The sequence below is a fragment of the Bombus vancouverensis genome, chromosome 5, assembly GCF_051014615.1.
Source record: "Bombus vancouverensis nearcticus chromosome 5, iyBomVanc1_principal, whole genome shotgun sequence".
NCBI classification, from domain to species: domain Eukaryota; kingdom Metazoa; phylum Arthropoda; class Insecta; order Hymenoptera; family Apidae; genus Bombus; species Bombus vancouverensis.
The window spans coordinates 7,098,644-7,126,416 of record NC_134915.1 but is presented as its reverse complement, the minus strand read 5'-3'; the positions used below and the strand labels follow the sequence as shown (position 1 = coordinate 7,126,416).

General features: G+C 36.2%; 3 protein-coding genes and 1 long non-coding RNA gene across 8 annotated transcripts; all 4 read left to right on the top strand.

Annotated features, from left to right (window-relative positions):
• The first annotated feature begins 1,577 nt into the window (after positions 1-1,577).
• Positions 1,578-5,208, top strand: LOC117159685 (glucose dehydrogenase [FAD, quinone]-like). The gene is made up of 3 exons (XM_033339757.2): positions 1,578-1,764; positions 2,217-2,387; positions 3,400-5,208. Exons 1-3 carry the CDS (start codon positions 1,581-1,583, stop codon positions 4,878-4,880), a joined length of 1,836 nt encoding a protein of 611 aa, XP_033195648.2. The 5' UTR covers positions 1,578-1,580; the 3' UTR covers positions 4,881-5,208.
• A 1,533-nt stretch (positions 5,209-6,741) lies between these two features.
• Positions 6,742-7,765, top strand: LOC143302670 (uncharacterized). The gene is made up of 2 exons (XR_013058362.1): positions 6,742-6,809; positions 7,551-7,765. It is a non-coding gene; the product is annotated as an uncharacterized LOC143302670 (long non-coding RNA).
• A 2,479-nt stretch (positions 7,766-10,244) lies between these two features.
• On the top strand, positions 10,245-14,491 carry LOC117159686 (glucose dehydrogenase [FAD, quinone]-like). Of its 5 annotated transcripts, none has more exons than XM_076618578.1 (4): positions 10,245-10,352; positions 11,150-11,362; positions 11,830-12,000; positions 12,636-14,491. In XM_076618578.1, the coding sequence occupies exons 2-4, from the start codon at positions 11,179-11,181 to the stop codon at positions 14,114-14,116; spliced, it is 1,836 nt and encodes a 611-aa protein (XP_076474693.1). In that variant the 5' UTR covers positions 10,245-10,352; positions 11,150-11,178; the 3' UTR covers positions 14,117-14,491. The 5 variants fall into 5 exon arrangements, with proteins under 5 accessions (XP_076474693.1, XP_076474698.1, XP_076474697.1 ...); XM_076618579.1 differs by lacking the exon at positions 10,245-10,352 and adding an exon at positions 10,849-11,061; XM_076618583.1 differs by lacking the exon at positions 11,150-11,362 and having other exon boundaries at positions 10,285-10,352.
• A 6,719-nt stretch (positions 14,492-21,210) lies between these two features.
• On the top strand, positions 21,211-24,187 carry LOC117159697 (glucose dehydrogenase [FAD, quinone]-like). The gene is made up of 3 exons (XM_033339789.2): positions 21,211-21,414; positions 21,884-22,054; positions 22,673-24,187. Exons 1-3 carry the CDS (start codon positions 21,219-21,221, stop codon positions 24,151-24,153), a joined length of 1,848 nt encoding a protein of 615 aa, XP_033195680.2. The 5' UTR covers positions 21,211-21,218; the 3' UTR covers positions 24,154-24,187.
• Positions 24,188-27,773: the final 3,586 nt, after the last annotated feature.

Below are 27,773 nucleotides of genomic sequence, written 5' to 3'. Positions count from 1 at the left end.
ACCTGGAAACTTAACACTTATCTTCTGTTTATTTATACAATCGAGGGTTGGACGAACTTGGATAAAGATCCATTCAGAACTGTATATGCGGCACTATGAGACAAGTCTGCTATAATTGAATTGAAAGTCAATAACATCAAAGAGCTGGGTTTGAGTTTGGGGTAGGCTTTACAATCTGGTCGTCGTGAAGCTGGCTGGCAGTATTTCGATGGAGCAATAAGAATTTTCCCATTTTTTTAAATAATATCAATTATTCATGCCCCTATTAATTTGATAATTAATTTGTACTTACCTGCACAAGCATTGCTTTTTTAGAAGCGTCCTGCAGTCGAAATTCGGAGATTATATTGCAATAAATTGAGCACAATGTCATCGTCTACCAGAGAAAGTCGGCCAGAGTGTGACTGGTCATGCAGTTTAAAATCACTACGTCTGAATTTTGCAAACTATTTTTTTATGGTGCGGAAAGCTGCCGTACAGTCGTGGTAAACATCGTGAATATTTTTGCAACATTTTGCACCGTTACATCTTCCCAGAATTCCAGCAACATGAAATAACGCGCAGATAAACCTGTTGCTCGCTTATTATCAAAATCTTTTATGCGTTGTAAAAGCTGGCAAAACAAGAATGTATCAAAACACAAATTTCCGTTGTTGAAATAACAATTGAATATCACCATCTTTATCTCAACGATATATGACACTTTTAAAAAAAATATTTATCTTTTAGAATCAGGCACGACTTTTTTGCTAATCCAATATCCACAATTTGGACAAACCATCTAAATCTTCCCGCAACAGTCGAGATCTGAAATGTATCCATGATCTACATAAATTAATCGCATCTTTGTTTACCTTAGATAAGAGACGCATATATGTATGTAATTCTGACCTGATACAATAGTGACACAGAATATAGTATTTAAGCACCCACCAAGAAGCGTTCGTCGCCACTGTTCACGTCGCATCGAAGCACGCTCTTAGGTATGGTAAACATAATCACCCATATATGAAATCGTTCTTTAAATTCAGTATTTTCGCTAATACTTGGCTACTACATTATTTCTGATCTTTTATATTTTACCACATAATATCCACTTCTATGCTATAAGTTTACTGATACCACGTAGATTTCTCTTCTGTATTTGTAAAGTGTTAGAAATAGTTAGCTTCCTCATCAGTGAGCTAAGTTTAGGTTGAGCTGTATAAAAATGAGATTGTGTACAGCAAGATGAAGAGTAATCATAGCGTGAATTTCATTGAATTATTTTACTAATATCTACTTGGAAACAAAAGTCGAGTATCACCGGGCCGGTATATGAAAAAATTGTCCAAAACGTTAACTTTGGCAATATGTATGAAGGTCATCGAAATTAATGAGCTGTACTGTTCTTAGAATAACTAGCAAACAAGATATTTGTTTCTACAAACTCTGCTACAAACCATTGGAGTATAGTAGATTGAAGTATGTAAGAAGCAAATACCGATCGTGTCTGAAGAGATAAATAAGGATAATACGTGTTTATTAATAATTCTCTGTAACTTAATATCATAGATTGACAGCGGAAATATAAGTACAAAATGGATGTCAAACGCATCATTTTCGGAGGGATGAAGTCACAACCGATCACATCGATCATTTCGATGCTCGTAAGCATGTCGCTATACGTCATCTATTCGATTGTTCCTTACTCTTCGACGAATCTTCCTTCCAAATCGCTATTGCCAGCTTACGATTTCATAGTCGTGGGCGGTGGTTCTGCAGGTATGGTTTTTCATATTATCCACGTGAAGTTCCGTCCTAAACTGATAAAAATGTGTCAAAGATAACTGCATCTGTGTGTTTGCGTGCGAAGAAGGTCGCGTTATTGCTCCTAATATGATGGATAGATGCAAAAAATTTAACAATTCACATATACCGATTTTTTGCCAAATTTCTTTTGACGACTCTGACAATCCACTGGATATATTAGTAATATTGTACGTTACTTTAACATCTAATTTCCTTCGTCTAAATATATTTTCCGCTTACTTTGTAAACGTACTTTTGCATTATCGCGAATTTCGATTCGTAATTTCGACAAATTATCTCCTTTACATGATATTTTGAAATTAGGCTACGGACATTCGATTCAAAGATATCTGGGACGTTAAATTGGATTAAGATTTCTTAGATATATTTTATTTAAAATGCAGTGTAACTTTGCACGATGACAGGAGCCGTGGTGTCAAGTCGCTTGTCCGAAATAGAAGATTGGAACGTACTCCTCCTCGAAGCAGGTGGAGATGGAAGTGCTGTCTATGATATTCCTTCTCTTGCCGACAATCTGCAGCTCACCAAAATCGATTGGGAATACACGACGGAACCCAATGAAAATTACTGTCGAGGTAAAAAGTGTCGAATTATTCTGACTTATAAATAAAAACAGTAAATAGTTGATTACAGAAACAATACTGCATCCCCTAATCATCCACGTCTAACGCTCTATTTTTTACGTTGAAAAGAATGGAAAGTAGATAAAATTATATAACGCTTGGAAAGGATTATAAAATGCAATCTATAGCAATGAGAATAAACGAAGCATGTAAATAGGTGAATCTTTCTATAACATTGGCAAATCATCACAATTCATTTCTAACGTAAACTGTCACTAAACATACCAGAGAAGTTAAAATAACAGATTTGAAATTTTGTATTCTACAATTACTAAAAACATACAGGTATTATTGCTATTAATGTTTTATCTCGTAATAGAGAGAGAGAGAGAGAGAGAGAGAGAAAGAGAGAGAGAGAGAGAGAGAGGAAATGGGTGGATGAATGGATAATAGAATATTTATATAAACAAGATTAAGTGTAAGTACAATGTGTATGCTAATCCAGATACGCACGCTAGTAGCGTTACTTTACGAAAGAGCTTCGAAGCCATGGGTCTATGGGTATTTATACAATTACGAAAAACTGGCTTGTCTCTACCCCGCCGCACGCATCAAAAACATGATCCTAGTAAGACTATGAGGCTGACAGGCCCGTCAAATTGATTAAGTGTTAAACAATACTCAATGGCTTTGAAGACTAAGAAAGCTAAACACTACAGATGATGTGCAGTTTTCCTTGCAGTGGAAACCACTTCAACAATTGCCAAAATTAATATTGCTTTTTATTAATTTATAAATATGCAGGCTTATTAATTTCAAGAAACACCACTTGAATTATATTGATATGTATTTAGAACCAATAGATAGATTTAGGCATACTTAATGTCAAATCTAAATCGAAGAATGAATCTATCGCCGAACCCAAAGATATATAAACATGAATTAATAACCAAACGACAACAATATTCGTTCATGAATTATTTGCAACAATTTTGATATACTTTAACGTAAATTATACCCACAGCGATGGAGGATGGTCGTTGCCGCTGGCCACGTGGCAAGCTGCTTGGAGGTAGCAGCGGAATAAACTCCATGCTTTACGTCCGTGGTGCCAAAAAAGACTACGACATCTGGGAACAACAAGGTAATCCAGGATGGTCTTATCAGGATGTGCTGCCTTATTTTCTCAAATCCGAAGACAATCGAAATCACAGCTACGCCAAAACACCGTATCATTCGACCGGCGGGTACTTAACCGTTGAAGAACCACGATGGCACACTCCCCTGGCCGCTGCGTTCATTCAAGCCGGCCAAGAAATGGGTTACGAGATTCGAGATATTAATGGCGAACGGCAAACTGGCTTTATGATTCCTCAAGGCACCATCAGAGATGGTAGCCGCTGCTCCACGGCGAAAGCCTTCTTGCGGCCAGCCAGGACGCGTAAGAATTTCCACGTCGCTATGGAAGCATATGTTACCAAAATTTTAATAGATTCGTCGTCGAAAAAGGCTTACGGCGTAGAGTTCGTTAGAAACGGGGAGACGTTGAGCGTACGTGCCAACAAGGAGGTGATCGTTTCCGGAGGAACTATCAATAGCCCCCAGTTATTGATGTTATCGGGAATAGGACCTAAAGAACACTTATCGGAACACCATATACCAGTGATTCAGGATTTAAGAGTGGGCCATAATCTTCAAGATCATGTAGGAGTGGGAGGCCTTATGTTTTTAGTGAATGAGGAAATTTCATCCATACTGAGCAAGATGACTAATATTAGCTATATTCTAGAATACGCCATGTCCGGTGATAGCCCTTTGTCTACCTTAGCAACAGTGGAGGGAACATGTTTTATCAATACCAAATACGCGAATGCCTCCGATGACTTCCCAGACATACAACTGCATTTTATGTCATCGGGACCAAATACCGAAATTTTTAGGGAAGATCGTGGACTTACCAGAGAATTCTACAACGCCGTATATGGAAAGCTTGGCGGTAGAGGCTCGTGGAGCGCGTTTCCCGCGCTTTTAAGACCAAAAAGCAGAGGTGTTATCAAGCTTCGAAGCAACAATCCGTTCGATCATCCATTGATTTATCCGAATTACTTGAAGGAGCCAGAAGACATGGCGACATTGGTCGAAGGAGCTAAGTTTGTGTTTGAATTGAGTAAGACGGCTTCGTTCAAACGTTACGGGAGCGAAATGAATCCGACACCATTTCCTGGCTGCAAGCATATTCCCATGTATAGCGATCCTTTCTGGGAGTGTATGGCCAGATTTGTTCCCGTGACTATATATCACCCCGTGGGTACTTGCAAAATGGGGCCTAAGTCGGACGCGAAAGCCGTGGTAGATTCTCGGCTTCGGGTTTATGGAGTTGCTGGACTTCGAGTCATAGACGCTTCGATTATGCCAAACCAAGTGAGTGGTAATACCAATGCGCCGACTATTATGATTGGCGAGAAGGGTGCCGACATGGTAAAAGAAGATTGGTTGAAGAAATAGGGTTCGGATTGATTGCTACTTTTGTAAATTCATTTTAAGCGACTGCTAGTAGTATACCATTACGTAATTAAAACATACGGTTGTGAATTGAAAACAAATTTTCATTATGTATCGCGTATGGCGGAGCGCGGTTTAAAATATAGCCTTGTTTTATAAAATTAGACGATCAACGTCAAATTAACGTAAGTGAAGTTAGATTATAATTATATGAAGAAACATTCTTTCGAATATATATCGTAATACTGCATCCGTCCTCTAGATATCATAATGTTTAAAGTAGTATGATCGCACGTACTTTGTTAGGATAAGAAAAATGTTTCGTACATGTATAATAGCATAAACTATGTGTTATGCAATAAAATAGTTATTACAATAATTTGTCTTTGATTTCGTCATGTATCGTGCGAACTATAGTTCCTAAGGAAAAAAACTATAGTTGCGAATATAGATTTCGAAATATTTGCAAAAACCATTAATAATCAGCAGCGGTTTTTGCGCATGAAATAATTTATCGGATAATAGAATTAGTTCTGTATCTCATGAACAATACCTGGACAAATACAGAGGGCAAGACGGACAATGCTAAAACCATTCTTGTATTCAAATGCAAGGAGGTCATTATGAACACTTCTTAAGAAGCTATACAGAGAGAGTTTGTTAATGTACAAATTCACTGTAACTCGAAAGCGAGGAAAAATAGGATACGTGTTTGCAAGAACGTCCTTTCTTGTACAGAATCTACAGCCGCACCGGTTTCTGGATGCTACGAGAAATTCTGCATAATTAAGGAACACAATTGTATAATCATTATAGAGATTGGATATACAGTATAGTTAAGTACAGTTTGAAAAAGTGAAAAATACTATATTTACTATAAGCATTTCTAGTTTAACTAGAAAGAATAGAAATATGTGTTAGAGGTACATAACACCATATATCTCGTGCACATATACATGTAAAATAAAAATGTACACTAAACAATAAAAGATATATTTCCGAGTACATACATTGATAGTGTACCATATCTAAACGCAATTCGAACTTCAGGTGAGATAAATAAAAGAAATTCACAGTCACTATCGGAGTCGAAAACCAATGTTCCTCTGAATTCTACTTATTTTATTTACATCTGTTTAGCAAAAATCCAAAAAGTAAATAAAATCACGGAACGATGTTATTTATACACATTGTTAGAGAGGTAGTCGTTGGACTTTCACACCATTTTTCTAGCTGTTATCAAATTTTCATTTCAGTTATTAGGAGGTGGGGAACTATGAATTTCCAACTGTTATTTTTTCAATACTAATTTTATTCTAATTTCTCAAAAGATATGAGGTCCTTTCACGAAATTTAAGAAAAACTATTATCACCTTTTAAAGGATGTAGGAATGCTTTTTTACACTGAATATGCGTAATTTACGATGTTGCAAAATAATTTCTCAAAATACCTCGTTCGCGTGATTATCAGCAAAATAGCACTCGTCGCTTTGCGTTCCACTATATCGTTGCACAATGTTACGTTTAACGTTTTGTAGATATTACAAGATATATATATTTTTATTTTTGAAATAAATTTTCTTGTAGTTACAACCTTTTATCAAGGACAAATTTAAGGTAGAAATAATTTCGAAAAAATAATAAACTGAATAAAACCGTGACGCTTATGTGTAATGAATCGTCAAAAGCGACCAAGAGATCTCAAAATATTTTTCGTAAGTATGCACATTAATTTAATGACATGTCAGCATCACCCAAATGTGTTCATTAATAATTCTCTATTACTTCGTCTTATCTTGCGAATAAGATTATTGTGAATGTATCATAACATAATATTACAGACTGACAAAGGAAATAGGAGAAGTACAAAGTGGATATCGAAGCATTTCGGAGGGATGAAAACAGAACCAACTGTGCCGGTGCTTTCTATCGGTGCGTATGGTTTTCTATCATCATCATCATGTATGTATCACGTATTCTATTGTGCCCTACTCTTCGACGAGTGTTCCTTCCAAATTACTGTTACCAGTTTACGACCTATTAGTCGTGGTGGGTTGTTCTTTTTTCATTACGTCGTTAGAAAATTCCATTTTTTGATCAATTGATACGAGAATTTATCAACTTATCAATTTATCCATTTATCAATTCATCAATTCCTCGATTCCTCGATTCATCGATTCCTCGATTCCTCGATTCCTCGATTCATCGATTCATCGATTCATCCATTCATCAATTCATCAATTCATCAGTTCATCAATTCATCGATTCATCGATTCATCGATTCATCGATTCATCAATTCATCAATTCATCGATTCAGCAATTCAGCAATTCATCAATTCATTTTAATTTCATATAACGGCTCCATCTTATGTATAGCATATTAATGACGTTGTGCGTCGTTTCTATATGTTAACGACTATATTATAACATCTTGTTTTCTTCATATTTTTATTTCTTTGTTTTCTTCAATATGTATTTTAGGTTTGTTTTGTAATCATATTTAGAATTCATCGAGAATTTAATTTCGTAATCTCGACTAACTGTCTCCCTTTCTCGATATTTCGAAACAAAACTACATACTCTTGCCTTAAAAATACTTATAACTTTTAATTATTTTCAGTCGTCTCAACTACGTTCTATTTAAAATGTATCGTCAATTTGCACGATTACAGGAGCCCTTATGGCGAATTGCTTGTTCAAGATAGAAGATTGGGACGTACTCCTCCTGGAAGCAGGTGGCGATGGAAATGCTATATATGATATTTCTTTACCGGACAGTGTGCAGTCTGAAATCGATTGGAAATACAGGATGGAATCTAATGAACTGCAATTCCTTAGAGACGGAGATACATAGAGAATACAACATTGAGCCCCTGTCTTACATACAACATCCTTTACTATTACCAAGAAAAAAATTCCCATCCAGGCATTAGGCGCCTTGAGCATCTACATGCACATAAGAAGAAAATCTTGTCTTCGTGGTGTACAGACACTGTTGTAGCGCCCGTGTATTCCCTTGTCTTAGATGGACAGAGAAGGAAATATAAACTACTTATTCTATAAAATCTGGCAAAGGACTGTGAATTTTCTGCTCATTCTGCAGTTTCTATAGTTATATATAATACGACTTTTCTTTCTAATGCAGCTGGTGTAGTCATCTGTTTTTCGGAATGAGCTCACGAGTATACGAATAATGAATATATAAGTAATTGGCTAACCTTGCTTCTTACATTTATGTTATGACCACGAAGTAAATACTTGGTTATCACAGAAGGCAAACATGAACTATTGTTCTTAAATTATGGGTTTAGTTACACGTGTATTTGATATCTGGTACTATTTGCACCTCGAAATACTCGATAAGTCTTTGATAAGATTAACAAAAGTTGGAAATGGTCAGAGCCTGAAAAGTTGGCCATATCTGAGCTCTTTATCTCCAAACATCTATGTGTAACACAAGCGTTATTAATTTATATTCGTTATGATATTGTTTTAATGCCGAAAGATTCCCTACTACCTACTACTAAGGAGAGGAAATGAATAAAATTTTATATTTGTCCACTTGAAACTAAACACATCGGTTTGTAAAGCTTCAGAATTAGATTTCCAGTGATAAGCAATATTAGTATTTACGTCGGTTGCCGTCCACTGTATGCACACAAGGGTCTAGCTGATGGATTAGGGTTATGATGCTAACGAAGCCTCGGAATACGAAAACCATTCGATGGAAATTGTTCACAAGGTACCGGATATTTAAATCGTCTAACTGCCGATGTGAGTTATATTTATTATCCTTATTTGTAACATTCTGCCAGCTTATCTACTCAATCGTCAAAACAGGTGTTGGTTTTCGAAAAAGAATATTTTGATCGAGTACTGAGCTAGAGACTGGAGCGAGAAGAGTGACGGCCATATTACCGTCAACATACAGAAAGGAATGTGATGAGTCTTGCCAGAAATTGTCTTGCGATATATTGTCTCGTAGAGTATTGTCTTGTGACGAGCATTGATGGCGAAGCTGGAGAAACGTTACGTCCTCTCGGATATCAATGACTATTGAATTTATTGCCGGGAGCGTGATCCTGAACAACTTTTTCTGTACATGTGAGCTTTAGTCGATCATAGTTTCTGAATTATTTTCTAAAAGCTATCAATACCATTGCAGTAAACTTTGTCTACAATTATGCCTCCGTATCAGCGTATGCGATAGCATTCGTTACCGTATCCCTGGTAGCGGACGGGTATGGTGAGTCACCGAAACCAAGCTCTTATCTTCTGTTTATAGCACATTCCAATGTGAACCAGATTTGGGTAACCTATAGTAAAATCTGCACACAACTACATGTGCGATACTGTTACAAATGTCTGTTATAATTCAATTTATGTAAGGAAGGACACACATCACCGATTTCGACGATCCTGAAATGTGTTATTATATTATACAAACAATATCAATTACATTAGGTTTTCATTACCTCTCAATTGAGCATGCAAACGGCTACATTTTTGTATGGACCAACCTAACTTTGACTCAATGATATTATTCATTCTTTTTTCGCATAATTACATTAATGATGAATAGTATCATTCATCAAGACAAATCCATGGGTTACTGGTTGGGTTATATTCATATCTTGTCTTTGTGAGATGGCCAGTAACACTAGAATAGCAATTATAAATTCCTATTTCATGCGATTTTATCAGTATATTCTCAATTCAATTACTACGATTTATTATTATTCACATTTACGAAACATACTTCGGTATTCAACTTAAAAACACACCATGTATATTTGTCAGTAGAATACGTGTGCAAATAGAAAGATAAGATATAGTGCAATATTTCGTATATCAAAAGGTTCATTGAAACTTATTTCAGGTTATCCATGCCGGCCACATACTACGCTAAACCAGTCCACACCTAATTCACATTCATTTTTATCTTTGTGTTATCAAAAATCGCTATCTCTCTCTTGAATGTCATATGCAGAATGACTTATGCTGAACTATGTCCAAACACAGTCATCTATTCCATATTCAGGTGCAACGGTAAAATAGATTGGTCACAAATCGAACTCGCACGTTTATTACTTTTATTCCCATCTGCACTATTAAAAGTATGTTTTAGTCATTGATATTGCTTCAAATAGGGTGCGCTCTTCCCACCACCCCATAAGTCTACTTCAGTTTCAATAATGTGAACGATTAGTCGCAGTTTGCTAAATGATCTTTTGAAAAGTGGTCTGTCGCTACAACGAAATAATCGTATGTCTAAAGATATATGTTTACAAAGTTGCTTTAAGTATTCAAACCTTGGAAAAGTTTCTCATGCTTCTATTACATAATTATGCTGTTTTACATGTCGCGCAATAATTGCTCAGAATTCAGTACATAAGCGATCGCTCGCCAGAAGCATTCGTCGTCTTGGGTCACGTCCCATCGGAAGTTTCTTTTAGATTTCGTGTTTAATTTACGTATGTATTGCACAAATTTCTGTATTTTCGCTAATATTTCGCCATCCCATTACCTCTGATCGACTTTTTAAGAAATAATATTTACATCTATGCTGTAAGTTTATTGCCGTCTTATTCATTTATCGACCATGTATGTCAGTGACACCGCAATTTCAAATAACTTCTGATTCTCTTACCATCTGTACACATAAAAAAATCTGATTATTTAGAGATGGGTAAATCTCAAAAAATTTCTCTCATAATTATAATCACCGCATTGAAAATCAAGTAAAGTACAACAGTCGATGTAGCGATCTATCCATCAAAGATTATTTCATGATACCTTCTTTAGTCTAGCACAATCTACAAACCGCCGCTTTTTCTATTTTACGTGCACGACATCGAAAATAGTTGCCTTTCTCATCAGCGAGTTAAGTATAACTTGCTACATTTAAGCCTACTTCAATGATCAGGTATCATCACATATAGATTTAAATGAAGTATTTTGCGAATATAGTGAAATAAAAGGCTGTGCAGCATCGCAGCGGTTGCAGGTATATGAAAAAGGTTCTTCAGAATGTTAACCTCATCAACACGTTTCACTGGCAATTAAAATTGTTGCGATACACTCATTAAAAAAATAAATATTAGTTTCGCTAGATCCCATTCGAGAAAAGTAGGTTTAAGAATGAAAGGACCAAGCCCTTAGGGCCCGACAAAACAAATGATGGTAATATGCATTCAGTAATAATTCTCTGCCACTTCGTCTTATATCGCGAATAAGATGTGTGTTAAGGTATCGAACATTGATGTTACAGATTAATAAAGGAATTCGTGGGAGTGTAAAATGGATGTCAATCGCATCATTTTCGGGGGGATGAGATCACAACCGATCGCATCGACGATATCGATGCTCATAAGCGTGTTGCTATACGTCATATATTCGAATGTTCCTTACTCTTCGACGAATGTTCCTTCCAAATCGCTATTGCCATCTTACGATTTCATAGTCGTGGGCGGTGGTTCTGCAGGTATGGTTTTTCATATTATCCACGCGAAGTTCCTAAATCTGATAAAAGTGTGTCAAAGATAAGTGCATCGGTGTGTTTGCGTTCGAAGATGTTCGCGTTACTGCTCCTAACACGAGGAATTGACGCAAAAATTTAACAATTCAGAAATCGCAATTTTTTTGTCAAATTTCCCTTCGCAACTCTGTCAATCCGCTAGATGTATTAGCAATGTTGTACGTTATTTCCTCATACTAACACCGAAATTTTAAGTTCTAATTTCCTTCATCTAAATATATTTTCCGTTTACTTCGTAAACGTATCTTTGCGTTATCGCGAATTTCGTTTCTTAATTTCAGCAAATTATCTCTCTCGATGTTTTGAAATTAGACTACGGACTTTCGAGTCAAAGATAGTTGTGACGTTAAATTGGATTAAGATTTCTTAGATATATTTTATTTAAAATGCAGTGTAACTTTGCACGATGACAGGAGCCGTGGTGTCAAGTCGCTTGTCCGAAATAGAAGATTGGAACGTACTCCTCCTCGAAGCAGGTGGCGATGGAAGTGCTATCTATGATATTCCTTCTCTTGCCAACAATCTGCAATTCACCAAAATCGATTGGGAATACACTACGGAACCCAACAAAAATTACTGTCGAGGTAAAAAGTATGGAATTATATCGACTTATAAATAATAACAGTAAATAGATAATTACAAAAGCAAAACTGCATCCGCTAATCATCCATGTCTAACGCTCTATTTTTTACGGTGGAAAGAAGGGGAAGTAGATAAAATTATATCACTCTTGAAAAGGATTATAAAATACAATTTATGGCAGTAAGAACAAACGAAGCGTGTAAATAAGCGAATCTTTCTAAAACATTCGCAAATAATCACAATACAGTTCTAACGTATGTTGTCGCTGAACTTTCCAAATGCGATAAAATGACAGATCTAAAATTTTTTATTTTGTAATTACTAAAAAGATACAGGTATTATAGCCATAATTAATATTGCTTTGTATTAAAATATATAAATGTGTTTGTATACAAATACAAAACATATAAATGTGCGGACGTATTAATTTCAAGTAATACCACTTGAATTTTATTGATTTGTATATAGTACCAATAGGTAGATTTAGGCATACCTAATTCAAATCTAAATCGAAGAATGAATCTATCGCCGAACCAAAAGATATATAATCGTGAATTAATAACCAAACGACAACAATATTCGTTAATGAATTATTCGCAACGCTTTCGACGTACTTTAACATAAATTATACCCACAGCGATGGAGAATGGTCGTTGCCGCTGGCCACGTGGCAAATTACTTGGAGGTAGCAGCGGAATAAACTCCATGCTTTACGTCCGTGGTGCCAAAAAAGACTACGACATCTGGGAACAGCAAGGCAATCCAGGATGGTCGTATCAGGATGTGCTGCCTTATTTCCTAAAATCTGAAGACAATCGAAATCATAGCTACGCCAAAACACCGTATCATTCAACCGGCGGGTACTTAACCGTCGAAGAACCACGATGGCACACTCCTCTGGCCGCTGCGTTCATTCAAGCCGGCAAAGAAATGGGTTACGAGAATCGAGATATTAACGGAGAACGGCATACTGGCTTTATGATTCCTCAAGGCACCATCAGAGATGGTAGCCGCTGTTCCACGGCGAAAGCCTTCTTGCGCCCAGCCAGGATGCGGAAAAATTTACACGTTGCCATGGAAGCGTATGTTACCAAAATTTTAATAGATCCGTCAACGAAAAGGTCTTACGGCGTAGAGTTCGTTAGAGACGGGGAAACGTTGCGCGTACATGCCAACAAAGAAGTGATCGTTTCCGGTGGAGCTATTAATAGCCCCCAGTTGTTGATGCTGTCAGGAATAGGACCTAGAGAACACTTATCAGATCACGGTATAGCAGTGATTCAAGATTTAAGAGTAGGCCATAATCTTCAAGATCATATAAGCGTGGGAGGCCTTATGTTCCTGGTGAATGAAGAAATTTCAGCCATAGAGACCAAGATAACTAATATCAGCTATATCCTAGAATACGCCATATACGGAGACGGTCCTTTGACTACCTTAGCAACAGTGGAGGGAACATGTTTTATCAATACCAAATACGCGAATGCCTCCGATGACTTCCCAGATATACAACTGCATTTTGTACCATCGGGACAAAATAGCGAAATTTTTATGGAATATCGTGGACTGACCAGAGAATTCTACGACGCCGTATATGGAAAGCTTGGCGGTAGGGGCTCGTGGAGCGCGTTTCCCGCGCTTTTAAGACCAAAAAGCAGAGGTGTTATCAAGCTTCGCAGCAACAATCCGTTCGATCATCCATTGATTTATCCGAATTATTTCAAGGAGCCAGAAGACATGGCGACATTGGTCGAAGGAGCTAAGTTTGTGTTTGAATTGAGTAAGACGGCTTCGTTCAAACGTTACGGGAGCGAAATGTATCCGACACCATTTCCTGGCTGCAAGCATATTCCCATATATAGCGATCCTTTCTGGGAGTGCATGGCTAGATTTGTTCCCGTGACTATATATCACCCCGTGGGTACTTGCAAAATGGGGCCTAAGTCGGACGCGAAAGCCGTGGTAGATTCTCGGCTTCGGGTTTATGGAGTTGCTGGACTTCGAGTCATAGACGCTTCGATTATGCCAAACCAAGTGAGTGGTAATACCAATGCGCCGACTATTATGATTGGTGAGAAGGGTGCCGACATGATAAAAGAGGATTGGTTGAAGAAATAGGGTTCGGATTGATTGCTACTTTTGTAAATTCATTTTAAGCGACTGTTAGTAGTATACCATTACGTAATAAAAACATACGGTTGTGAATTGAAAACAAATTTTCATTATGTATCGCGTATGGCGGAGCACGGTTTAAAATACAGCCTTGTTTTATAAAATTAGACGATCAAACGAAATTAACTTAAGTGAAGTTCGATTATAATTATATGAAGAAATATTCTTTGGAATATATATCGTAATACTGCATCCGTCCTCTAGATATCATAATGTTTAAAGTAGTATGATCGCACGTACTTTGTTAGGATAAGAAAAATGTTTCGTACATGTATAATAGTATAAACTATGTGTTATGCAATAAAATAGTTATTACAATAATTTGTCTTTGATTTCGTCATGTATCGTGCGAACGTTAACTTTGATATAATTGCTCCTTCAAGAGGAAATGTAGTACAATAAAATACTATAATATGTTAAACGCGTCGAAGCGATAAACGTAAGCAAAACGAGAGTGATACAGATGCAACTGTTGGCTGCCGACTAGTGACATTCGAGAAATTAACATTTTAAGTAACTTTTCTTATACATGTATCTGTTGGTCGGAAACTATAGTTCCTAAGGAAAAAAACTATAGTTGCGAATATAGTTTTCGAAATATTTGCAAAAACCAGCAGTGGATAATTAGCAGTGGTTTTTGCGCATGAAATAATTTATCGGATAATAGAAGTAGTTCGGTATCTCATGAACAATACCTGGACAAATAGAGAGAGTAAGACGGACAATGCTAAAGCCATTCTTGTATTCAAATGCAAGGAGGTCATTATGAACACTTCTTAAGAAGCTATACAGAGAGAGTTTGTTAATGTACAAATTCACTGTAACTCGAAAGCGAGGAAAAATAGGATACGTGTTTGCAAGAACGTCCTTTCTTGTACAGAATCTACAGCCGCACCGGTTTCTGGATGCTACGAGAAATTCTGCATAATTAAGGAATACAATTGTGTAGTATCAGGGAAAAGGACCTAAAAAACATCGAGTTAACCATGGACCCACCGCGTGAGAAGAAACACCCAACAGATCTCACAAAGGACATGACCTAACAAACAAACACTCACCACACTAAAGAAATAAATCAATCAAATTCGAAGATGGTATCCCACTGGGGGTAGCCATCCACATGTTATATTATTATACCACTAAGCTATAATACTTTACCAAATGTCCTACTGGACAAATTGTGAAATGTAAATAAATATATAAAAAAAAAAAAAAGAAATGTCGCGAGAGCCAAGGCACTGTCGGGTCTATCAATGTGTCCTGGGTCTTTTCAAGTTCATAGTTTCGTAGAAAAGACCTACGTGACCCTGGCCACGAGCGTCTGCGGAACACGTGTGCGGTGAGCCTAGCAAAAGACAAAAGAGATGCTAAATCGGCCAGAATGCGAGTTGAGAAGCGCAGTGTGAGTTGAGAGGTCACAGAGTGTAAATCGAGAAGTCAGAAAGTGTGAGTGGAGAAGCGGGATAGTATGATAATAAGACGTACGACGATATTGTAATCGGTCCTTTTGTTATTGAGTATCGCTTATTAAACTACACTAAACTCTAAATAAAACATCATTACTTGTCCTTACTCTAAGATCCATACGTTACTACAATTGTATAATCATTATAGAGATTGGATATACAGTATAGTTAAGTACAGTTTGAAAAAGTGAAAAATACTATATTTACTATAAGCATTTCTAGTTTAACTAGAAAGAATAGAAATATGTGTTAGAGGTACATAACACCATATATCTCGTGCACATATACGAGTAAAATAAATAAAAATGTACACTAAACAATAAAAGATATATTTCCGCGTACATACATTTACAGTATACCATATCTAAACGCAATTCGAACTTCAGGTGAGATAAATAAAAGAAATTCACAGTCACTATCGGAGCCGAAAGCCAAGGTTCCTCTGTGTTCTACTTATTTTATTTACATTTATTTAGCAAAAATCCGAAAAGTAAATAAAATCACGGAGCCGTTGTCGTACTTTCACTCCATTTTTCTAGCTGTTATCAAATTTTCATTTCAGTTATTGGGTGGTAGAGAACTACGAATTTCCAACTGTCATTTTTTCAACACTAATTTTATTCCAATTTCTCAAAAGATATAAGGTCCTTTCATGAAATTTCAGGAAAACTATTATCACCTTTTAAAGGATGTAGGAATGCTTTTTTACACTGAATATGCGTAATTTACGATGTTGCAAAATAATTTCTCAAAATACCTCGTTCGCGTGATTATCAGCAAAATAGCACTCGTCGCTTTGCGTTCCACTATATCGTTGCACAATGTTACGTTTAACGTTTTGTAGATATTACAAGATATATATATTTTTATTTTTGAAATAAATTTTCTTGTAGTTACAACCTTTTATCAAGGACAAATTTAAGGTAGAAATAATTTCGAAAAAATAATAAACTGAATAAAACCGTGACGCTTATGTGTAATGAATCGTCAAAAGCAACCAAGAGATCTCAAAATATTTTTCGTAAGTATGCACATTAATGACATGTCAGCATCACCCAAATGTGTTCATTAATAATTCTCTATTACTTCGTCTTATCTTGCGAATAAGATTATTGTGAATGTATCATAACATAATATTACAGACTGACAAAGGAAATAGGAGAAGTACAAAGTGGATATCGAAGCATTTCGGAGGGATGAAAACAGAACCAACTGTGCCGGTGCTTTCTATCGGTGCGTATGGTTTTCTATCATCATCATCATGTATGTATCACGTATTCTATTGTGCCCTACTCTTCGACGAGTGTTACTTCCAAATTACTGTTACCAGTTTACGACCTATTAGTCGTGGTGGGTTGTTCTTTTTTCATTACGTCGTTAGAAAATTCCATTTTTTGATCAATTGATACGAGAATTTATCAACTTATCAATTTATCCATTTATCAATTCATCAATTCCTCGATTCCTCGATTCATCGATTCCTCGATTCCTCGATTCCTCGATTCATCGATTCATCGATTCATCCATTCATCAATTCATCAATTCATCAGTTCATCAATTCATCGATTCATCGATTCATCGATTCATCGATTCATCAATTCATCAATTCATCGATTCAGCAATTCAGCAATTCATCAATTCATTTTAATTTCATATAACGGCTCCATCTTATGTATAGCATATTAATGACGTTGTGCGTCGTTTCTATATGTTAACGACTATATTATAACATCTTGTTTTCTTCATATTTTTATTTCTTTGTTTTCTTCAATATGTATTTTAGGTTTGTTTTGTAATCATATTTGGAATTCATCGAGAATTTAATTTCGTAATCTCGACTAACTGTCTCCCTTTCTCGATATTTCGAAACAAAACTACATACTCTTGCCTTAAAAATACTTATAACTTTTAATTATTTTCAGTCGTCTCAACTACGTTCTATTTAAAATGTATCGTCAATTTGTACGATTACAGGAGCCCTTATGGCGAATTGCTTGTTCAAGATAGAAGATTGGGACGTACTCCTCCTGGAAGCAGGTGGCGATGGAAATGCTATATATGATATTTCTTTACCGGACAGTGTGCAGTCTGAAATCGATTGGAAATACAGGATGGAATCTAATGAACTGCAATTCCTTAGAGACGGAGATACATAGAGAATACAACATTGAGCCCCTGTCTTACATACAACATCCTTTACTATTACCAAGAAAAAAATTCCCACCCAGGCATTAGGCGCCTTGAGCATCTACATGCACATAAGAAGAAAATCTTGTCTTCGTGGTGTACAGACACTGTTGTAGCGCCCGTGTATTCCCTTGTCTTAGATGGACAGAGAAGGAAATATAAACTACTTATTCTATAAAATCTGGCAAAGGACTGTGAATTTTCTGCTCATTCTGCAGTTTCTATAGTTATATATAATACGACTTTTCTTTCTAATGCAGCTGGTGTAGTCATCTGTTTTTCGGAATGAGCTCACGAGTATACGAATAATGAATATATAAGTAATTGGCTAACCTTGCTTCTTACAATTTATTTTAGGACCACGAAATAAATAGTTGATTATTACAGTAGATAAACACGAATTATTGTTCTTAAATTACGGGTTCAGTTATACGTGCATTTGATATATGGTACTATTGTGACACCCCGAAATACTCGATAAGCCTAGATAAGATTAACAATAGTTCGAAATGATTAGACCCTGAAAATTTAGCAATATCTGAGCTATGTATTTCTAAACTTCTATGAGTAACACAAATATTATTAATCTGCATTCGTTACAAAATTGCTTTAACTTTACCTTATTAACCGAATTACCTTATTTACCATATAAACCTCATTAGCGAGGTTCCACACTTCGTAGAATTTATATTCAATTGGTGAAGGTACGAGGTGCGTACAAAAAGGTTTCCACCTTGTCTCACTCGGTCGACTAAGAAGATGTTGGTTTTCGAAATAGGATATTTTGATCGAGAACTAATCTGGAGACTGGGGCGAGCAGCGTGACTCCTACATATCCGCCAACATACAGAACAGAATGTGATGAGTTTTGCCAGGAATTGTCTTGCAATATATTGTCTCGTGGAGTATTGTCTTGCGATGGCGAAACTGGAGATCTGTTAAACTGGAAAAACCCGCGGATATCGATGACTTTTGTATTTGTTGTCGAGAGCATGATCCTGAACATCTTGCTCCTGTACATGTAAGTTTCAGTCGGTCATAGTTTCCGAAATTTGCTAAAAACTATCAATACCACCACAGTGAACTTTGTCCATAATTGTGCTTCCGTAACAGCCTACGCAATAGTATCGGTTACCGTATCCCTGGTAGCGGGCGGATATAGTGAGTCATCGAAACCAAGCTCTTGCCTCTTGATTATGGCACATTCCAATGTAAACGAGATTTGGGCAACCTATAGTAAAATCTGTACACAACTACATATGCGATACTGTTACAAATGTCTGTTATGTAAATTTATGTATTATAAACATTCATGTAAAAAAGGACACACGTAACCATTTTCGACGATTCCGAAATGTGTTTTTGTGTTGTCATGTTGGAGATATTCACAAAAACTGTCAATTACATTAGGATTCCATTACCTCTCATTCTAGCAGGCAGGTGGCCAAATTTTTATATAGTACTATTCATTTTTAATGTAATTATGCGAAAAAAGGCACATTCATGGGTTATTGGTTGGGTTTGTGGCGTATGAAAAGAGAGAGAGAGTGTGCGTTTCGTCCCGGGACTACCGGTGGACTCGTCAGTAAGGCTATGCCCGGTAGTCCCTGCCTTAGACGTAGAGGGAGTCTCGCTAGGTGCGGTATTTGTATCAATCGCTCGTATATTCGACCGCTAGCGAGTTAGACAGACAGACTTGTGTCGTCGTAGCCCTCTAGTGTTGGCGGTTGGTACCAGCGGATCGCCCGGGAGGTGTTGCGCCGCGTTGATGCCTCGTCCTGTCAGCGTCCTGTTGATACCGATCCGCCACAGGTTATATTCTTATCTTGTGTTTGTGAGATGGCCGGTAACGCTAGCATAGCTATTGTAAATTGGAATTTCATGCGATTATATCAGTACATTCTCAATTCAATTGAACTTCAACTTAAAAACACACCATGAATGTTTTTCATTAGGTCACATGTGCAAACAGGCAAATAAAATGTAGTGCAACTTTGCACATATTTATAGATTTATTGAAAATTGTTTTAGGTGATCAGTACCGGTCTCACACTACGTTAGCCCAGTCCTTATATAATTCACATTCACTTTTATCTCTGCGTTGTCAAAAATGACTATCTCTCTCCTCAATGTCATATGCAAAATAACATATGCAAGGTGCAATACTAAAGTAGTTTGATCACTATTCGAACTCGCACGTTGATTATTTTTATTCCTATCTGCATTGTTAAAAGTATATTTTAGTCATTGATATTCCTTCAAATAGGGTGCGCTCTTTCCCACCACCCTATAAGTCTATTTGAGTGTTAATAGTGCAAATGATTTGTCGTAGTTTGCTAAGTAATTTTTTTGAAAATTGGTCTGCAGATACAACGAAATAATTGTAATTCCAGAGATACATGTTTACAAAGTTGCCATAAGTATTCAAACCTTGAGAAAAATTTCTTATACCTCGATTATATAATTATGTCGTTTTTCCTATCGGCCAATAATTGCTCAGCATTCAATACATAAGCGATCGCCAACCAGAAGCATTCGTCGTCCTGCATTGCGTAGCACCGGAACTCTATCCTACGTTTGGTGTTTAATTTACGTATGTATTGCACAAAGTTCTGTATTTTCGCTAATATTTCGCCATCTCATTACCTCTGATCTACTTTTTAAGAAATAATATCTACATCTATGCTGTAAGTTTATTGTCGTCTTATTCATTTATCGACCATGTATGTCAGTGACACCGCAATTTCAAATAACTTTTAATTCTCTTATCATCTGCACACACAAAAAATGTGATTATTCAGAGATGGGTAAACCTCAAAAAATTTCTCTCATAATTATAACCACCGCATTGAAAATCAAGTAAAGTGCAACAGTCGATGTAGCGATCTATCCATCAAAGATTATTTCATGATACCTTCTTTAGTCTATCACAATCTACAAACCGCCGCTTTTTCTATTTTACTTGCACGACATCGAAAATAGTTGCCTTTCACATCAGCGAGTTAAGTACAAGTTGCTACATTTAAGCCTACTTCAAGATGATGAGGTATCATCACATATAGATTTAAATGAAGTATTTTGCGAATATAGTGAAATAAAAGGCTGTGCAGCATCGCGGCGGTTGCAGGTATATGAAAAAGATTCTTCAGAATGTTAACCTCATCAACATGTTACACTGGCAATTAAAATCGTTGCGATACACTCACTAAAAAGATATATATTAGTTACGCTAGATTCTATTCGAGAAAAGTAGGTTTAAGAATGAAAGCACCAAAGACCCTTACGGCCCGAAAGAAAAGATGATAGCAATATACATTTAGTAATAATTCTCTTCTACTTATATCGCTAATAAGATGTGTGTTAAGGTATCGAACATTAATGTTACAGATTGATAAATGAATTCGGAGGAGTGTAAAATGGATATCAATCGCATCATTCTCGAAGGGATGAAAACGCATTCGGTGCTATCGATACTCTTAGGCATGTCGCTGTATGTCATCTATTCGATTGTTCCATACTCTTCATCCAATATTCCTACCAAATCATTACTGCCGACTTACGATTTCATAATCGTAGGCGGTGGTTCAGCAGGTACGTCTTATCACGATGCCGATACAAAGTTCCGTTAAAAATCTGATAAAAGTGTAACTAAAACAGCCGCAGCTGCGTATGTGCGTGCAAGGAAGAAAGCATTGTTACTTGTATGATAGCGTAACACCAAAAATGTTACGTACTTCCCATATATCGATTTTTTCCAAATTTCATTTTCCGACTCTATCTACTTATCGTAGGTATTAGTGATCATATACGCTATTTATATACATTAATGAAGAAATTTTAATATCTTATTCCATTCATATAAGTATGGTATGAGATCATTATGCAAACATATTGTGAATTTACCGCGAAGTATTATTTCTAATTTCGACAATTTTACTCCCAATCTCGATGTGTTGATGTAAAACTACAAATTCCTGATTTGAAAGTATTTGTAACGTTTAAGAAAAAATTTTCTTAGGCATGTTTTATTAAAATACTCTGTGAATTTACACCATTACAGGAACCGTTATGGCGAATCGCTTGTCCGAGGTAGAAGATTGGGACGTACTCCTGCTGGAAGCAGGTGCCGATGGAAGTGCTATGTATGATGTTCCTACTCTTGCCGCCAATTTGCAACGATCTAAAATCGATTGGAATTACACGACGGAACCGAATGAAAATTACTGTCTCGGTAAATAATATTGAATAATACCTAACTATAATAATGATAGGTACATAATTACAATAATAATACCAGACACTCTAATCATTCACGTCCAACGCACTATTCTTTCCATTGAAAAAAAAGGAATTTGAGAAAAGACAGATAAAATATTATCATGCTTAGAAGAGAATATAAAGTACTACCTATGGCAATGAGAATAAATGAAGCGAGTAAATATTAAGTAAAGCATTCTAAAATCTGTGCGCATCATAATCTTGCAATTAGCACTAAAAAGACGTGAAAATATCGGACTAAAATTATGTTTCTAATGCAATAAACAGATATTTCAGGCGCAATTAATACTGAACAAAGTTTACATTAATATATAATTATATAGATCTATTTATTTTAAGTAATGACACTTGATTTGTATATAGAACTTTATACTTTATTTATATATACCGATTTATACATAGAACAGTCAGATATATTTGCACAGTTCTAGTGTTAACATAAATCGAAAAATGAATCTATCGTCCATTCCAAAGAGAAGTTAATGTGAATCAGTGACTTTCTAAAATCAATATTTCATTACGAATTACTCGCGATGCTTTCAAAGCTCTTTACTGTAAATTATGTCAACAGCGATGGAAGGCGGTCAGTGCCGCTGGCCACGTGGCAAAGTACTCGGGGGCAGCAGTGGCATAAATTACATGCTTTACGTCCGTGGTGCCAAAAAAGACTACGACATCTGGGAACAGCAAGGCAATCCAGGATGGTCGTATCAGGATGTGCTGCCTTATTTCCTAAAATCTGAAGACAATCGAAATCATAGCTACGCCAAAACACCGTATCATTCAACCGGCGGGTACTTAACCGTCGAAGAACCACGATGGCACACTCCTCTGGCCGCTGCGTTCATTCAAGCCGGCAAAGAAATGGGTTACGAGAATCGAGATATTAACGGAGAACGGCATACTGGCTTTATGATTCCTCAAGGCACCATCAAAGATGGTAGCCGCTGCTCCACGGCGAAAGCCTTCTTGCGGCCAGCCAGGATACGCAAAAATTTACACGTCGCTATGAAAGCACATGTTACCAAAATTTTAATAGATCCGTCAACGAAAAGGTCTTACGGCGTAGAGTTCGTTAGAGACGGGGAAACGTTGCGCGTACATGCCAACAAAGAAGTGATCGTTTCCGGAGGAGCTGTCAGTAGCCCCCAGCTGTTGATGTTGTCAGGAATAGGACCTAAAGAACACTTATCGGAACACGGTATACCAGTGATTCAGGACTTAGGAGTGGGCCACAATCTTCAAGACCATATAAGTGCGGGGGGCATTATATTCTTAGTGAATGAAGAAGTTTCAATGGTACAGAGCAGACTGATTAATATTAGCTATGCCCTAGAGTACGCTATATCCGGAGATGGTCCTTTGACAACCTTAGGATTTAATGAAGTACTAGGTTTCATTAATACTAAATATGCGAATGCCTCCGACGATTTTCCAGACATACAAATGCATATTTGGTCAACGGGGGACTACTCCGAGAGCACTAGAAAGATTTTTGGATTGACGAGAGAATTCTATGATGCCGTATATAGAGATGTTCACAATAAGGACGGGTGGAGTGTGTATCCTACCCTTTTAAGACCTAAAAGTAGAGGAATTATCAAGCTTCGGAGCAACAATCCTTTCGATCACCCATTGATTTATCCAAATTATTTCAAGGAGCCAGAAGACATGGCCACATTGATTGAAGGAGTTAAATTTGTACTCGAGATGAGTAAAACTGTTTCGCTTAAACGTTACGGGAGCAAACTGAATCCGAATCCATTTCCTGACTGCAAGCATATCCCATTGTATAGCGACCCGTACTGGGAGTGCATGATCAGATCTTTCCCTTTAACTATATCACACCCCGTGGGTACTTGTAAGATGGGGCCAAAGTCGGACCCAAAAGCGGTGGTTGATCCTTGGCTTCGAGTTTATGGAATTACTGGACTTCGAGTTATAGACAGTTCGATTATGCCAAATTTGATCAGTGGCAATACCAATGCGCCGACTATCATGATCGCAGAGAAGGGTTCCGATATGGTCAAAGAGGATTGGTTGAAGAAATAGGGTTTGGATTGATTGTTACTTTTGTAAATTTATTTTAAGCGACTGCTTAGTAGTATATCATTACGTAATAAAGACGCGCGGTTTTGAACTGAAAATAAATTTTCTTTATTTGTCACGTATGGAGGAGCGCGATTCAAGACTCAGTCTTGTTGTATAAAATTGGAGGATCAAACGAAGTTAACATTAGTGAAGTTCGATTGTAATTATATGAAGAAACCTCCTTCGAATATATAACCTAATACTCCATCTGTCCTCTAGATATCATGAAGTTTAAAGTAATACGATCTTGTGTACTTTGTTATGATATCAAAATAGTTTCGTACATGTATAACAATATAAACTAAGTGTTATGCAATAAAATGGTAGCGTAATTTGCCTTTATATTGTAATGTATCATGCGAACGTAAGTTAACTTTGATATAGTCGCACCTCCAAGAGGAAGTGTAGTAGAATGTTATAGTCTGTTCAACGAGACGAGGCAGTAAACGTGAGCAAAATGTGATTGATACAGTTGCAACTATTGGCTGCCGACTAGTGACACTCGAGAAATTAACATTTTGAATAATTTTGTTATACATGTAATTGTTGGCCTGAAACTATTGTTCCTAATGAAAGAAGCTATTGATACCACTACAGTAAATTTTGCCTATTATCGGCGAACTTACAATAAATTATACTTTTTTCAACATTTTTTATGTAGAAAGTCAAAAGGAACGTAGACTTCAACATCTTTGTTACTTTTGCAAATACAAACAAATATATGAGGAAAAGTTTCTAAAAAATACTTAAAAATGGCATACTTTCATCGTCGCATCATTGTGGCTAGTAGAAAATGGATTTCAAACACATAGATTGACGTTTATCTTGAAATGAGCTTGAGGAGAAAAATTAGTAATTTGTAGCGAAGTAAGAAGTTGAACGTCTTCATATTTCTGCCCCAAATTTGTATTATTTTGCAAGAAATATTCTATACGATCTATCATTACTTTGAAACATTCCAAATGTTCCGAATAAGTATCACGAACTACGTAAGTTTTACAGAACCCATAAAAATAAGGAATTCCACTGTACTTACGTATTGTCGAACAGAATCGTACCGTGAATTGTAAGTAAAACACACGTTGCTATGTCTTGTTCACATTGTTCCCATGTGATGTTATTGTTATTGCTAGTGCAACGAAGTAGCTGTGATTCGGTGTAGCTGCATATGGTGTAGCCAATGTGAAAAAAGCCTGCTCTGAACTTATCACATTTTTGATTCTTCATTACACATGGCACTGATTATAATATACAGGGCGTCCCGCAGCATCGGAAAATGGTTTCAGCGGTGAATTTTGCGCATGAAAACAATAAACAGTGCTCATATGAACACCCTATTTGACCTGATTTTCGAGTTTTAGCGAGTTCTATGTTGAAGTAACTTTATCGGAAGATGGAAGTAGTTGAACTAATTTCACCTACCTATTTGCGAATAGAATTCGGTATTCTCATAAACAATATCTGGACAAAGAGAGGGCAAGAAGAACAACAATAAAACGTCTGTAATCTCGTGTTCAAATGCAAAGAGTTTATTATGAACACTTCTTAAGAAGGCATGTAGATAGAATTTGTTAACTTATTGTAAATTTTTATTTAAAAATTTAATTTACTGTAACTCGAGAACGAAGAAAAATAGGGCACGTGTTTGCAAGAAAGTTTTTTATCGTTTTCATGTGCAGAATCCACAGCCGCACCGGTTCCCTGATGCTACGTGATACTCTGTACAAATAAGGAATACAATTGTATAATCATTATACAGATTGATTATACAGTATAATGAACAGCTTGAAAATGTGGAATATATAACATTCATTATAAGCTTTCCTAGTTTAAGTAGAAAGATTAGAAATATATTGTAGAGATACATAAAACCATATTTGGTTAATAAAGGATATATTCTCATGTACAAACATTTACAGTATACCATACCCAAACGTAGTTCGAACTTCGGCTGACATAGATAAAAATAATTCACACTCAGTATCGGATCCAAGAGCCCAGTTTGCTCTGTATTCTATTCTTATTTTAATAGTCCTTCGATCAGTGTCGCCATATCTTCCGGTTCATCGAAATGGTTTGGATAAATCAATGGATAATCGAAAGAATTGTTGTTCCGAAGCTTGATAACACCTCTGCTCTTAGGTCTTAAAAGGATAAGGAATACGGTCTACACCTCCCTATCCTGAAGCTCTGCATATACATACGGGATCATAGAATTCTCTGGTCAACGCAAAAATCTTTCTACTGGCGTCTGAGATGACATCCGATGAGGTAAAATGTAGTTGTATGTCTGGGCAGTCGTCGAAGGCATTCGCATATTTGGTATCGATAAAAGCTACTCCTGCAATAAAGGTGGTCAAAGGACCGTCTCCGGATATGGCGTATTCTAATGTTATGCAGCCTGTTCTGTACGATTGCAACTTCTTCATTGACCAATAACGTAAGGCTCCCCGCACTTGTAGGTTCTTCAAGATTATGGCCTACTCTTAAATCCTGAATTGTTGGTTTCTAAAAAATGAATTCGGATTCATTTTGCTGAATCTTGTTGCTAAATACTAAAAATGAAACAGTTTTATTTATCTCGAATACAAACATTTTACCATTATTAACAAAAAATATTATAATAGAAAATTTCACGGTATCCACCTACTTTATAATTTATAGTTTACCTTATAATTGAACTAAACGAAATTAGACGTAAGTAGCATTATATTTTGTGCGAGAAATTAACAGAAAAATATCAATTTCTATTATAATTTTTGAATAGATAGACATTTTGAAATACAGTTTATGTAGTTTAATTTACCACCAAAAAAACAAACAATTTTTTGCATACAACGTTTTCTTCTGCTACACAGAGTTATATTGAGAAAATATTGAGAAAAATGCATTTTTCACCTCCAACTTCAGGGGCAGTTTCATCCTCTAAACGTAGATAATCGCCGATAATAAAAATACAGGTCAGATATTTTTTCGAGAACTATATTCCGTATAAATTTCATCAAAATCGTTTTGGAAATCTCCTTTGCTAGTGTTATTTATGCAAAAAGGCCCGTTAGGTCAGATCAAATTCATCCCTATAGCTCTATTGAGTAAACTAATATGATGTTCTATAAAATTACACTTAAAGTACCTGTTAAAGGCTAAGGCTAAGGAAAGATACGATTGATGCAATAAATAATGCATATTTTCATATTAAAAAAAAATGGTGCCATTCATTTCTTTTCCGTAACATTTTTTTCTAATATTAGCCGAGAAGAAGATATGGCTTGCTACAATTACGTGAATTACCCTATGTACCAAGATAATACGATACCGGATAACGAAGAGAAAAGAATTATAAGATATACCAAAAGGAATCCTCTTTATCTTACTCAAATACATCGATCTACTTATTTCGATCGTTTGAAAGATTAGATAAATCGAAGATAAATTTGTAACATTTCTATAAAACAAAGCATCAGAGTATCTTTATTTTATTTATTTTCTTATTTTCTTCTGTTATTTTTAAAATTAATCTTAAATTATCTATTTGTTTTAGCATTAGTTTCCTTATTTTCAAAGAATCGACGAAGTTATTG

Coding starts and splice junctions, on each gene's coding strand:
- LOC117159697 (XM_033339789.2), top strand. CDS start 21,219: ATGAATTCGGAGGAGTGTAAAATGGATATCAATCGCATCATTCTCGAA. Junction 21,415..21,883: donor CGTAGGCGGTGGTTCAGCAG/GTACGTCTTATC, acceptor ACACCATTACAG/GAACCGTTATGGCGAATCGC. Junction 22,055..22,672: donor GAATGAAAATTACTGTCTCG/GTAAATAATATT, acceptor TTATGTCAACAG/CGATGGAAGGCGGTCAGTGC.
- LOC117159685 (XM_033339757.2), top strand. CDS start 1,581: ATGGATGTCAAACGCATCATTTTCGGAGGGATGAAGTCACAACCGATC. Junction 1,765..2,216: donor CGTGGGCGGTGGTTCTGCAG/GTATGGTTTTTC, acceptor GCACGATGACAG/GAGCCGTGGTGTCAAGTCGC. Junction 2,388..3,399: donor CAATGAAAATTACTGTCGAG/GTAAAAAGTGTC, acceptor TTATACCCACAG/CGATGGAGGATGGTCGTTGC.
- LOC117159686 (XM_076618578.1), top strand. CDS start 11,179: ATGGATGTCAATCGCATCATTTTCGGGGGGATGAGATCACAACCGATC. Junction 11,363..11,829: donor CGTGGGCGGTGGTTCTGCAG/GTATGGTTTTTC, acceptor GCACGATGACAG/GAGCCGTGGTGTCAAGTCGC. Junction 12,001..12,635: donor CAACAAAAATTACTGTCGAG/GTAAAAAGTATG, acceptor TTATACCCACAG/CGATGGAGAATGGTCGTTGC.